The sequence below is a fragment of the Schistocerca serialis genome, chromosome 4 (genome assembly GCF_023864345.2).
Source record: "Schistocerca serialis cubense isolate TAMUIC-IGC-003099 chromosome 4, iqSchSeri2.2, whole genome shotgun sequence".
In the NCBI taxonomy this organism is placed as follows: Eukaryota; Metazoa; Arthropoda; class Insecta; order Orthoptera; family Acrididae; genus Schistocerca; species Schistocerca serialis.
In genome coordinates, this window is record NC_064641.1 from 702,534,843 (window position 1) to 702,548,384 (window position 13,542).

The following is a 13,542-nucleotide window of genomic DNA, read 5'->3' on the forward strand; positions in this document are numbered from 1 at the left end:
GATGCATGACTCTCACAAACTCTTCCAACACATCGATTTGCAACAGTTACCAGTCATTTGACAGCAGTCAGTGTGATTACCAGCTGATTACAAATGTCAACCAACTCATCCCATGGTTGAGAACAGCATTCACAGTGGGGCTGCATTGTGGTTTGTGCAAAGTGTTACAGGGCTGTGAACAAATGACATTAATCTAAGCCTGCTGACTATCTTTTAATCTACTGGGCTAAAAAAATTACAATTTCCCAATAAGAATTGAATAAAATATACAAAGCAAGAATTGTGTTAAGGCACAAGAAAAACATGTAGTAAAAATTTCTGGTTTTATAAAGCTTTTTGAGGTTAATTACAAACTCTACAAATAGAATTATTTACGATAAATGTAGGTAATAAATACTACTCTTGAAGGGAAAACCAGATTTAACACAGTATGTTTCTTACAATATCTGCTACAGTAACTAAATCACATACACCAATTTACTATGAATTGATTATTCACATGATGACTGTAACCTCCGAAAATCCTCAAGATGTAGGTTTATTTGCATTGGTATGTAATGAAATCTGGGGCGATATATTCTTTGGCAGTAACTGTGAATCACGAATACTGATTTGCTACGTAATAAGTTATCTACAACCCTAGTACTAGTAATTTATGAAAATGTTCAAAAATGTAGTTTTAGAAGTGTCTGATAATCATCAAAAAGAATGTATTTCTCACATAATTAAGCAATGAAATTAGAGACTGACTGATTTGAATGAGGATAGGCCTATGTTCTCAAAAATTTTAAAACGGAACAAATAAGTTCAAGCCTACAATTGATGATAACTGTATGAGCTTATGGTGCCACTCACAATTGTCCAAACTTTCACAATTCTCCAGTACTGTGAATCCAAAACTAGGTCAACATTGACATTCTTGGGAAATTTTGAGCAACTGGAGGCTCATGTTGAAAGCCATGGCCTTGACACAGTTGTCTTGTAATGCATACTTGTATGAGTTGTCATTGCCACTAAACTTCTAGCAAAATACGCTGGAATACACCTGATACTTCCTTCATACAATGGCTTTTGTACCTTCTTTTGTCACTACTTAACAAAGATGCTGAGCCCCACACTTTACTTGATAAATGACACAAGCATATGAGACTCCTGCTTTGTTAAGATTCTTAACATCCATGTTCCATAAATGAGTTGTTGTGTGTTCCACACAGTTCTGCACCTGAAATTACTACTAACTCATACATGCAATGTGACTCATTGTTTGCCCTGTTAGCATACAACTGGTTCCATACGACTTGTACAAGCTTTAATGGACTTGTTCAAATTACTCAGTTTTGTAGGAAATGCCTGTCTACATTTTTTGATACATTTGTCTTCTATTGCATACAATGTAGGTACAATTATTTCTATCAATGTATCACCTATATGTCAGATTATATGGATGTTTGGGAAATACGGAAGCATCCGATCCCGCCCGTCTGCTTTGACCCATGACGTCACAAATATGGCGGAAACAAAAACAAACACACACACACACACACACTTTCCACAAGAAGCCTAATGACACTAACGGGACAAGCGCGGGAAATGGGTGTTTTGGGTGGGGGGGCAAACCAAATATAAACAAATTTAGATGCCTTGCGTAGCTACAACGTGTAAGTGAAGACAGCCATGCATGAATACCCACCCACCTCGCCAGGTGTCGTAACCCCTGCAACCCATAGAAGATAAAGATGCTTCAGTAGCTGTTTAGTGTTTTCTGTCTTTAAAAAAAAAAACAATCTCACAGGATAGAACGAACAGATCAGAAAGATAAATATAATAAACTAAAACAGAAATTGGAGGAAACAGATAATTAAAATAAGTAATAAGTGTTTTTAAATTAAAAAAAAAAAAAAAAATTCACGAGATAGAACGAACAGATCAGAAAAGTAAATAAAATAAGATAAAACAGAACTGGAGACAGCCACACTCAAACCAAACTCCGCGCCGTCATGACGTCACACACGACAACACCCTTACGTCACGGGTCAAAGCCGACGCGTGGGATCGGACGCTTCTGTCGACCCAATGTTTGGTGTACTGTAATTGAGATTTGTTGGCCTGCAGCACATTTTTCTTATATATACATGTCTCTATCAATTCATAAATGTCAACTTAAGTGAACAGATAGACATTCAAAACACATTAAGAAATATTTCTCTTCCATTAGGTAACCAGAGGCCGATCCCGTCTGCTCATAATCCAGTAAACATGACTGTATACCAAAGATTAAGCATAGAGGATGTATAAACAAATGTCTTATTTTACCCTGCACACACAAAATTTTACATGCCTGACAATCAGATGTGTTTAAGCATGTCATTAAGATGTTTTCCACCATTTATAAATCAAGCTATATGTATTCCAATGGTTAGCTGTTCGTTAGAAAACCAGGGCATAGTATCGCACACAGAGTCAAACTGCAATCTGATGTCATTAAAAACACAAGTAAATAAAACAAAGAATTGATGTACTGGAATCATTTTACCCTCACTGAAGTCCATACAACCTACCACTTGACACAGCTGATGTACAAGAATTTAAGAGTACAACTCGAGTTCTTCATACTGCTATCGAAAATTAAACTTCATATAATGTGAACAGCTAGCTATATACAACACAGCTAAATCTAGAGAAAATGCTAAACTTAAAACTGATAATTACCTGTCACAACCATGTGTACTTCATTTGGGAGTACGTCAACAAAAGCTTAAAACAGCATACAGAGAAAAAACCATGTGTGTAATAAAATTACTTCTGCTGCTGTAGAGAAGTAAGCCAGTCAGTAAAAATATTGAAATGAAAATCATCCAAGAAAGTATAAAGGACCAACACCAGAGAAGTACATATGTACACGGAAAAGAATTAACAGTAAACATCATAAACAACCCATAAGGAAGAACGTAAGGGAGAAATCCAACTGCAACACAAAGAAAAGGAGATATGAATATAGACAATGCATTATTTGTGACAAGCTAAAACTGGGTGCCTTTTGTTAGTGATTCCTCTTCTTTATACCTTTGTAAGAAAGAACTAATGGTCACTCAACCCATAAGCCACTCTTAGGCACCCAAATTGGTAATACACTATTCATGAAATTCACTTATTTAGGTTTACTACACATATGTTACACACTTTAAAACTGTCAAACATTGACTGGAGACCATACTCAACACAAGAACAAAATGTGTTACCCTTCAAAGTATTGTGAAGAACATTATTATCCCATCACTCATGTCTATCAATTCACGACAATCTGAATATTCACATGCATACAATGGCCTTCCTGAGGAGATGGGTATAATACATTTCAGTTTAAGTTATAGAAATGTATTAATGATCATGATTTGTGTAAAACACATTCAGCTGTACTGTATCAACTGATGTCTAATTTTTGGCAACAGCATAAAATGATTCACAATCCATTTCAGAACTTGATTCATAATCTGGCAACCATTTGTGCATAAAAATATTCTGACAATAGCAATAGAAAAATCATTCAGTGTTGTCCTGGTATAAAATTATTAAAGCAGTATACCTGGATGGTGATTTGTACTTTTCCCCGCTCAGGTCCAATGTCATAATCACACTACCGATTCCCACAGTAATTTAATAAGGTTTGAAAATGGGCTTTACATAAACCCAGAAAAGGAAAAAAAAAAACGACTCACTTTTACACCAGGCTTTCAATGAGCCATCAATACTGTATGTTTCATTGGCTTCCAATTAGAGGCATTAACCAGAAATTGTGGAACTTGCACTAATCAACTTGGATTGAAAAACTAACACACAAACACAAACTAAAAATAAAATTTTGTTATCTGCTTGCAATAGTAATATCACAGGAGGGGATACAAAATTAATGCAAATGACCCACATTTTTACATATAGGAAAACTGCACCACAGTACAATAAGGTTTCCCTGCAACAACAAAATTTGCATGCAACTGGGTCAATGACCCTCTGTGCGACGATTTTTTTCTTTTTTTCAAAAAACTGTAGTTAGTTTACAAGCAACACTACATTAAAACATGTACTCTACAGATGGCATGACCTAAATAAAACATGCTAATGTTAAAGAAAAGCAATTCACCAATTTCTTTGAGGATGAGATTAATGAAAAGATACCAAAACTATACAAGACTCACCTCTAATTATACGATCTGTCATACAAATTATACCAGATTGTGGGAAACTACCTTCCAATTGTATTCCTGTGTAAAAATATTAAAGACAACAAAAAATCCTAAACACTGATCACTTATTTACGAGAACGTTTCTTTTTATTTAAATCGGTTAAATAAAATTACTTTAATTCATTTCATAACAAGTACATACTTCTTCCTGTCCTATACATATTCATCACATAAAATAGATTACAAAATTAATTTATCACTTCACAGAACGCTGTCTTTGCCCATGATACATGAGATCACTGCCGAGTGTACAAACATATAATTACTTAAAATTATATGTAAAATCACTTTCCTGAGATTTTTCTTTCGAGATAAACTATTTCACTGAAATAAAAACCACTTTTCAGCATTGTGCACAGTAAGACACTGCTAAATGCTTGGGTAAAAACAACAAACCACAATAACTCTGAAATGCAATCACAATGTTGTGGCCGCACTGCCTTTCATTAACCATTCGAATGTTGACTTGGTGTCAGACCCCCAGAATGTTCTGGACTATGCTTCTGCTTCTTTCTCTTCTTTTCCTTCTTCCTTCTCTTTCTATCTTTGTCTTCATCATGCCGTTTCTGTTTTTTATGCTTCTTTTCGTGTGTATCTTGTCCGACTTCTGTAATTTGTGTTTCTTGATTAGGAGTATCGCCAGCTTTATGTTTATGTTTCTTATGCTTGTTTTTATGTTTTCTCTGCGGTGGTTGGTTAACATATCTGTACTGTTCAGGCAGAGGCCCAGGATGTAAACGGAAACCAGAAAGTTGGACACTTGTTAAAGGAAGTAGTTCTTTACCACAAATTGGCGGCTTCTCAATGACTGATCGGAGGGAGCTATTATCCTGATGGCCAGGCGTGTCTATCATACCAGGCAAATTCGGCAAAAACGACGACAACTGTTCTTTCACTTTCTTCCCAGTGCTGAATTTACTATATGAATGTTCCAGGCCATAATATGCCATCAAATTTGTTGCACCTGTAAGTTCACATTCTCCTGAAACGACAAAAAAAACAACATTTAAAACACTTGTACTGAAACTGATTACACTGACATCTCTAACAGTTGTTTGTAAACTTACCTGGCGGCTCCTTCATCAAGTAGAAAGGCCCGCTATGGACAATGGAGGGATTTTTCCCCAAAGAAATCGTTGTTTTTAGCGTTCCTGTCGAATCTTGTCGCGAAACAACTGGGGAACGAGCCCCCCTGGGTGATGATTTTGGCGAATATTGTTCTACTTTACGAAACTGATCAGCCATCATCATCTTCCCTCATCGTTTCATGGACGTTTCACAAAAACAATCCTTTCCTCCGACAAACATCTTTACTGCCGAAGATAGCTATCGTTGCCAAAGCATCAAAATTGCTAGGACACAATTTGTCTGCTGATTAAGAACAAAGCATTTCGTGCTATCAGTTGATTATGGAATATCTCAGTAACAATAGTCGTGTTGAATTAATTACATGATCGCTTATCCTTTCTGGATATAAATAGTGCAGATGCGACGCTAAAAGAGTCCAAGACATATTTCCTGTTTATTCTTAAGTTAGATATTTTACATCGCCAAATCATCTGTTTAACTACAGAAAATTATTAATCCGAACTAGTATCCCTTACGACTTCAGATTTCATCCCATACATGAGTATGATATTACTTTAAAATATAAGATGTTTATGTACCAGTGTTAAATTACGAGATAACTTAAGAGAAATTCTGTGTCCCTTAAAAGTTGGTTCGAAAATAGACGCGTTATACACTTTCTGGATGAGTGTACTGTCTATTTGTCATAACTAACATCTTTGAAGTAAAGTGTAAACATTTGTGCAACACGTGTGAGTGTATACAAAACGTATGAGTTGTAGTAAACGCTAAACAGCATTAAAATGGGGAAGAAGACAAAAATTGGAAAACAACGTCGAGATAAATACTATAAACTTGCAAAGGAAACAGGTAATAGCTTACAACCGGCGCCTTGAGATTTATGCCCGAACTCAATATTTGTGTGTGTTTGTGTGTGTGTGAAAGGCAATACTAAAGTGACATACACTAACGCTGTTGCGGCTGTAGATTATTTATGTGTTAACGAAAATTTAGTACATTATCCGAAATACTACTCATATGGAGAACGACGCATGCAATCGCAACCCTCCCCAAGTACCTTTTTATTCTGCCCGTTGTGTTTCAAATGACACTTTTAACTTCGTAATAATCCTCTCAGCCATATTGTTTGTTTATTCAATTATTTGAGAAATCACACTCAAGAAATTTCACTTCGTAGTAACCTTTGTATCCCGCGTTATTGCAGCTTAAAGTTTTCACGTTATCGTTTGTGATTCCAAATGTCGCGAATGTTGATGATATTAGATGTGATCAACATCAATCTTATTGGAAGACGACTTAAGTAACTGGTAAAATCTGGCCCATGTTACACCCGGAGTCAAACTAAGAGGAGCTTTCTCACCATCTCTTTTCAACCTCGTTATGGAGCACGACACCAGGAGAATAAAAGCTTCACACCTTAAAACAAACTACATCACAGTTTTAACATACTGGTGTATGCAGATGACGTCGTTTTCTTAGAGAAAATGTACAAGAAATGAATTCATTCACCCCAATATTGTGTAACAACTTAACTTGGAACAGGGCTAGAAATTAATGTAGTACAATTAAAACCAAATACTTAGTTGTCTCACAGCAGAGCATTAAGAAATGTGAAGATTGACATGTATAAAACAGTTATCATACCTATTCTGACATATATTTGTGAGGCATGAACATTAACAAAATCGGGAGAAGCATAATTAAGAAACTTTGAAAGAAAAATTTTGAGGAAGATATTTGGTGGGATACAGAGTACGAACATGAGAGAATGAAGAATATTAACAATCCAAGAAATATGTTTGTGGAGAACCAGACATTGTATCCAAAATCAAAGCTAGGAGACTTCATTGGATTGGAATAAGCTTTAAGATCCAGAAGAGAAGAAAATCTATCAAGTATGTACAGAACGTCCCCAGTGAAGACTTCTTGAAAGACTAACACTATGCTACTTCTACAGCATCAGAGAAAATATGAAAATATTACATGTGATGAACTGGAAAACTAAAAGCCAAGATTGAACTACCTGGCAAAGTGTTTTGATGTTTGCAGCAAAGAGCTTTCATAGCTGTGAAGCTTGCTAGTAATAACAGTACCAAGCTTCAGCTTTGACCCCTGATGCAACTATGTTATGACACTGTGTTAGCATATTTGAAATGGCTCGTTTGCAGATTGTATGCTGGAATCCGCAACTCATTTTTTGAACTCATGCTTAGTGTACACATCTTTCATTTGAACCAAAACTTTATTCAATAAGATAACACAAGTGAAATATAGTGTAAACACTCAGAATCATCCTTGCATTTAAGTCAATACTACAAATGGCCATAAAGCTTGTTTCTGCAACACGATATTTCCATGCATCTACCCAGTTGCCTCGTAGGACCACTACTTTCATATTGAACCATAAAAGTAAGCAATCTGTGACCACAAGTAAACATCATTACAAAATTGACTTAATTTAACATTACATTAATTAAATAGTAGGAGGAGGAGGGGGTGTTTCCTTACTAAAGGTTGTATTTCTGCAATTGAAATTGTTGTGTCTTATAAAACACCATCTGCATTTCATCATATGCAGATGCAGTAGTTCACTTAGCTATGCAACTATGAATGCTTGTTTGCATTCAGTATTGTGGAACTTTACACATCAAACAATGTCACTAGATTATAACTCATTGTCTGAGCACCTCTGTGAAAACAGCTTTTGGCTATTTGTTGTGTACATAGGACTGAAACTGTCTTTGAAAAAGTCTCCTTTTCCATAACATACAACATCATGGCCATATTTTATTTTAACTCTTGAACAACAATTTGTACACTGACATTAAATCCACATGTTCATAGCATTCATCTGTTGAACCAGAATACTTGCCAGCATTCAGCGAATGGGGGTTATAGTACAATTTTCAAATGAAGACCACAGCCATAATTATTGTTAAAAGTAAAGTGAACCTGAAATTAAATATTCATTGAAATAATTCTAATGTAGCTACCCAGCAGCAACAGAGGCAGTGCACATAGATGCATATAATATCTATTTCATTTGCAACTTTTAATTCTCAGTTCATCTTTATACATACTTTGGGTCAACAGAAACATCCGATCTCACGCGTCGGCTTTGACCCGTGACGTAAGGGTGGTGTGGTGTGTGACGTCATTACGGCGCGGAGTTTGGTTTGTGAGTGTGGCGTGTTTTTAGATGTCGTGTTGTTGTTTGTTGTGCCCTCTGGTGGTATGTTCATGGTTTTCGTTTGTTTGGTGTGTTGGGCTCAGTTTGCTGTTGCTCAGTGGTGAGTGCTGCGTGCGTCTTTTTGAAGCGGAATTTGTATCAGTGAGTTAACGGTTCTGTGTGATGGTTAATGTAATGATGATTGCTGTACGTCGGGTGGGTTTGTTATTAAGTGTATTCGGTTGTGGTTTTTTGTTCAGGAATGGATATGAAAGACCAGATTAATAGTTCTCGGTTGAGGGCTATGACGGGGGACACAGCTTTAGAGCTGATTAAATTCCTTCAGCTATTTGGCTTAATTGCCGAGGTCGTGAAGTGCGGTGTGTGCCGTGAACCAATGAAATTGGTTAAAGTTCCGGCCTCTCGGACCAGGGACGGTTACATGTGGCGCTGGCGCAAAGATGACATATGGCGTTCCATACGGCGCGGTACCTGATTCGAGAAGTCTAGATTGGGCATGCGTGAGATTGTGCTTGTTACATATTATTTTTGTTATAGATCCCCACAGAGTTTTTGCGCGCATGAGACTGGTGTGAGTGAGAGGACTGTTTTAGATTGGTATTCCTTTCGTCGTGAAGTGTGTTAGGAATTTATTAAGTACAGGGGTAAGTTGGGGGGGCATGGGGTGGTTGTGGAGGTGGACGAGTCACAGTTTGGGAAAAGGAAGTATGGGAGGGGGAAGTCTGTGGCTGGTCTTTGGGTGTGGGGGGGCTGTTGTTCCGGGGGGGGGGGGGGGGGGTTCCGAATGTGTCTTTAGGGTTGTGGAAGAGAGGTCGAAAGCTGAATTAGTGGGTTTAATTGAGGAATATATAGAGCCGGGGTCCACAATAGTTTCTGATGCTTTTTCTTCTTATAGGGGGTTGGGTGAGAGGGGATTTAATCATTTAGTAGTGAACCATAGTTTAGTTTAAGAATTATGAGACAGGGGCTTGTACTAATACAATAGAGGGGATGTGGGGGGCGGTTAAGTCAGTTCTTGGGAGGGGGAAGAGGCGCTCTTCCAACCTTCAGTCTCATTTAGATGAGTACTGTTGGCGGAAGAGTGTCCCGGAGGGCTATTGTATTGTTCGGGTTTTCTTAAGGGCTGTGGGTAAAATGTATAGGCCGAAAGTGGTTAGTTAGGGTGGGCTGGGTAGGTGGCTTATTTTGTTGTATAGTGTTTAAGGTGGGGGGGAGGGGAGGGGGAGTGTGTTTGTTTTTTTGTTTTAGTTGTGGAGGATCTATTTTGTTGAAGTTTTTGTTGAGTTGTAGTGTGTGATTGAGATGTTTTTTATGTTGCATTTGTTTTTTGTGGGTTTTTTATTTTGGGGTTGGGGGGGGAGGAGGGGGTTGAGGTGTGGGTGGGTTGGGTTTTTCTTTTGGTACAGTATTTTTTCGTTGGTTTGCGTGCGTGCGTGCGTGCGTGCGTGCGTGTGTGTGTGTGTGTGTGTGTGTGTGTGTGATTGTGGTGGCCAATCTAGTTTGTGGGGCTGGAACTTTCTTGTGGTAAGTTCTCATTTTTTTTGTTTTTGGCGTATGTGTTGTGTATTGGGGTATAGGGAAGTGTTTCATTGAAATTTGTGGCTGTGAAGGTTGGTATTGGTATTCGTATTGGGAGATGTTTTTGAGTTACATAGGTCAAGGGTAGTGGTCAATCCTAAGTTATGGGATTGGGAGCTGCTGTTGAGCTCTATAGTTGGAGGGAAGTGTTCAATCTCAATGTCTGGTGGAGTATGTTGATTTTTGTAATGGGAGATGGGATCGGGAGCTGCTGTTGAACTATATAGGTCAAGGGAAGTGTTCGATCCCAATTTATGGGATCGGGAGCTGCTGTAGATATATGTAGGTCAAGGGAAGTGTTTGTTCGTAATGTTTTGCGGTGTATTTTGATTTTTGTATTGGGAGATGGGATCGGGAGCTGCTGTTGAGCTGTATAGGTCAAGGGAAGTGTTCGATCCCAATTTATGGGAGCGGGAGCTGCTGTAGATATATGTAGGTCAAGGGAAGTGTTTGTTCGCAATGTTTTGCGGTGTATTTTGATTTTTGTGTTGGGAGATGGGATCGGGAGCTGCTGTTGAGCTATATAGGTTAAGGGAAGTGTTCGATCCCAATTTATGGGATCGGGAGCTGTTGTAGATATATTTAGGTCAAGGGAAGTGTTTGTTCGTAATGTTTTGCGGTGTATTTTGATTTTTGTATTGGGAGATGGGATCGGGAGTTGCTGTTGAGCTATTTAGGTCAAGGGAAGTGTTCGATCCCAATTTATGGGATCGGGAGCTACTGTAGATCTATATAGGTCAAGGGAAGTGTCCGATTCCAGATAATGTGTTTTGTGGTATTTGGTGAGTTTTGTGATGTCGATTTCTTTTCGTCATCTTGCGTGGTTTTGTATGGCGGTGGGTGGCTAAGTTTGTTTATATTTAGTTTCTCCCCACCCAAAAACCCCCAATTTCCCACGCTTATCCCGTTAGAGTCATTAGGCTTTTTGTGAAACCTGTGTGTGTGTTGTTTTTCTATGTATTTTCGTCTTTATGATACGTATGCAACGATTTTATATCCGCCATATTGGAATTGACATTTATGGTTGTTTCCGCCATATTTGTGACGTCATGGGTCAAAGCCGACGGGTGGGATCGGACGCTTCCATATTTCCCATACTTTATGAACCACTGTGAAGTATACAGCAGAGTACTTAACATGGAACCACATGCTAGGTTTCTTCCTGCACCAATCACATATTAAGAGCAGGAGGTATAACTGCTTAAATATTGTCTGCATGCTGTAATTAGTCTGATATTGTCTTCACAGTTCATGCAGGAGTGGTATGTAAGAGGTGAGAATATCTGTAGCTTCTGCTCTTAATATTGCTTCTAGAAATTTTGCTAAGCACACTTTTGTAGGATAATTTGCATCCCTCTTCAATAGTCTGCCAGTTCAGGTCCTCAACATTTCCAGGATGTTCTCACGTGAATCAAATCTGTGTCCATTCTTGTTGCCCTTCTTCGTATATGTTCAATATACCATGTTAGTCCTATTTGTTATGGATCCCACAAGTTTGAGCAGTATTGTAAAATGGGACATACAAATGATTTGTAAGCAGTCTCCTATCTACACTGACTGCATTTTCCCAGGTCTTGCCAGTGAAATGCAGGATGCCTTGTGCATTATCTACAACTATTATTTACAGCCCAAACAAATCTACATGTAAATTGGCCAGGAAGGCACATTAAGTAGAAGTTGTCAGTGGATACTGAAAAGTCGTAAGTTGCGTCGTGTGATGGTTGTGCAGCAATTATGGAAGGATGACAGTCAGAAATGTGTAGATTACTGCATGTGTCTTTTGAATAACATCAATAATCATTTGTTAGACAGTTTCCATTACATCATGACTGATGAATCATGATTTCATTTTTCCCGTCTTATAAATTCATAGAACATGAGGTACTAAGTAATGGAGAACCCTGTCCATGATGTCTTCACTGAGGAACAAACTGTCAGCAAATATTTATGACCACCACGTTCGTCGTCTCTAACAACGTGCAGTTTTTTTCTTTGAGGACACTTGAAGAGCGAGGTCTATGAAACAATTCCACACACAATACAGGAACTGAAAGACAACATAGCCATGTAGTTGCTGCCATTGATATCCCAACTTTATGCCGGTTGTATCTGAATATGCTTAGATGTGCACAGCTGTTTATTGATGTTGCAGGGGTTACTTTTAACATCTTTTGTACATGTATTTTTCATTGTAAATAAATGGTAAGTTCATTTCATTTCTTCGTTTCTGTAATTTCACTGCATTTCCTTTATACTTAACACGGGCTACTTTTACCTGCGCCACGCTGTACAACCTAAAAAGCAATGGTTTCAACACACTTTCCTGAGAAAAACCTGAAGTTACTTCTACTTGTGTCTGTGACACCCCATCCAATGTAACATGATGTGTCCTCTTTGTTAAGAACTCCACAGCCCAGTCACAATTATTATTTTCTACTTCATATGATGTACTCTAGTTCGTAAATGTTGGTGTGGTGCCAAGTCATTTCCTTTTAGCAAGACAAAAGCAACTGCATTGATGATCTGCATCTACACTCTGCAAGCCACCGTGAGTTGCATGACAGAGAGTATGTCCCATTGCAGTTATTAGGGTTTCTTCCTGTTCCATTCAATTATGGAGCACAGAAATAATGATTGTTTGAATGCCTGTGTGCATGCAGTAGTTTTTCTAATCTTATCCTGGCAATTGCTATGTGAGCGATATAAAGGGTGTTGTAATATATTCCTAGAGTAATCATTTAAAGCCAGTTCTTGTAACTTTGTTAATAGACTTTATTGGGACAGTTATATCTATCTTCAAGAGTCTTTCAATTCGCTTCCTCCATTATCTCTGTGACACTTTTCCCATGAATTCTCTGTATACATTCAATATCCACTGTTAGTCCTATTTGGTATGGGTCCCACACACTTGAACAATATTCTAGAACCAGTCACATGAATGATTTGTAAGCAGTCTCCTCTGTAGACTGATTCGACTTCCCCAGTATTCTACCAATAAACCGAAGTTTACCACCGGCTTTACCCATCTCTGAACCTAAGTGATTGTTCCATTTCATATCCCTACAGAGGGTTACACCTAGGTATTCGTATGAGTTGGCTGATTCCAGAAGTGACTCATTGATATTACAGTCGTAGGTTACAATGTTTTTTTCATTTTTGAAATGCAGAGTTTTCCATTTATGAGCCATGGTTTTTTGTTTGAGGGATGTACGATGGATTATAATTAGAAGAGGGGCTAACTCGGCCGCAAATTCAGTATAGAATCTGATAGGGATTCTATCGGGGCCTAGAGCATTGTTCAATTTTAATGATTTCGGCTGTTTCTCAGCACCACTGACACTAATACTTATTTCAGTCACCTTTTCAGTGGTGTGAGGATTAAATTGGGACAATTCTCTTGGGTTTTCCTTTGTAAAGGAACATTTGGAAACAGAGTTAAGCATT

General features: G+C 38.0%; 2 protein-coding genes across 2 annotated transcripts in view; one reads left to right on the top strand and one right to left on the bottom strand.

The window, feature by feature from the left end:
* Window positions 1-4,321: 4,321 nt before the first annotated feature.
* On the bottom strand, window positions 4,322-5,559 carry LOC126474349 (mediator of RNA polymerase II transcription subunit 19). Its single transcript, XM_050101816.1, has 2 exons — window positions 5,309-5,559; window positions 4,322-5,223 (listed from the first exon to the last, which is right to left on the bottom strand). The coding sequence occupies exons 1-2, from the start codon at window positions 5,490-5,492 to the stop codon at window positions 4,688-4,690; spliced, it is 720 nt and encodes a 239-aa protein (XP_049957773.1). The 5' UTR covers window positions 5,493-5,559; the 3' UTR covers window positions 4,322-4,687.
* A 462-nt stretch (window positions 5,560-6,021) lies between these two features.
* The window catches only part of LOC126473213 (pre-rRNA 2'-O-ribose RNA methyltransferase FTSJ3), a 116,043-nt gene continuing 108,522 nt past the window's right edge, over window positions 6,022-13,542 (top strand). Inside the window, exon 1 of the mRNA XM_050100123.1 lies at window positions 6,022-6,179. Within this exon, the coding sequence (XP_049956080.1) occupies window positions 6,113-6,179 (67 nt within the window). The 5' untranslated portion in view covers window positions 6,022-6,112. The remainder of the gene's footprint in view (window positions 6,180-13,542) is intronic.

Bases quoted from the DNA above. Each gene is read 5' to 3' on its own strand.
- LOC126474349 (XM_050101816.1), bottom strand. From the start codon at position 5,492: ATGATGATGGCTGATCAGTTTCGTAAAGTAGAACAATATTCGCCAAAA. The intron at 5,224-5,308 runs GTAAGTTTACAA...TTGTCGTTTCAG, and splicing joins CTTGATGAAGGAGCCGCCAG to GAGAATGTGAACTTACAGGT.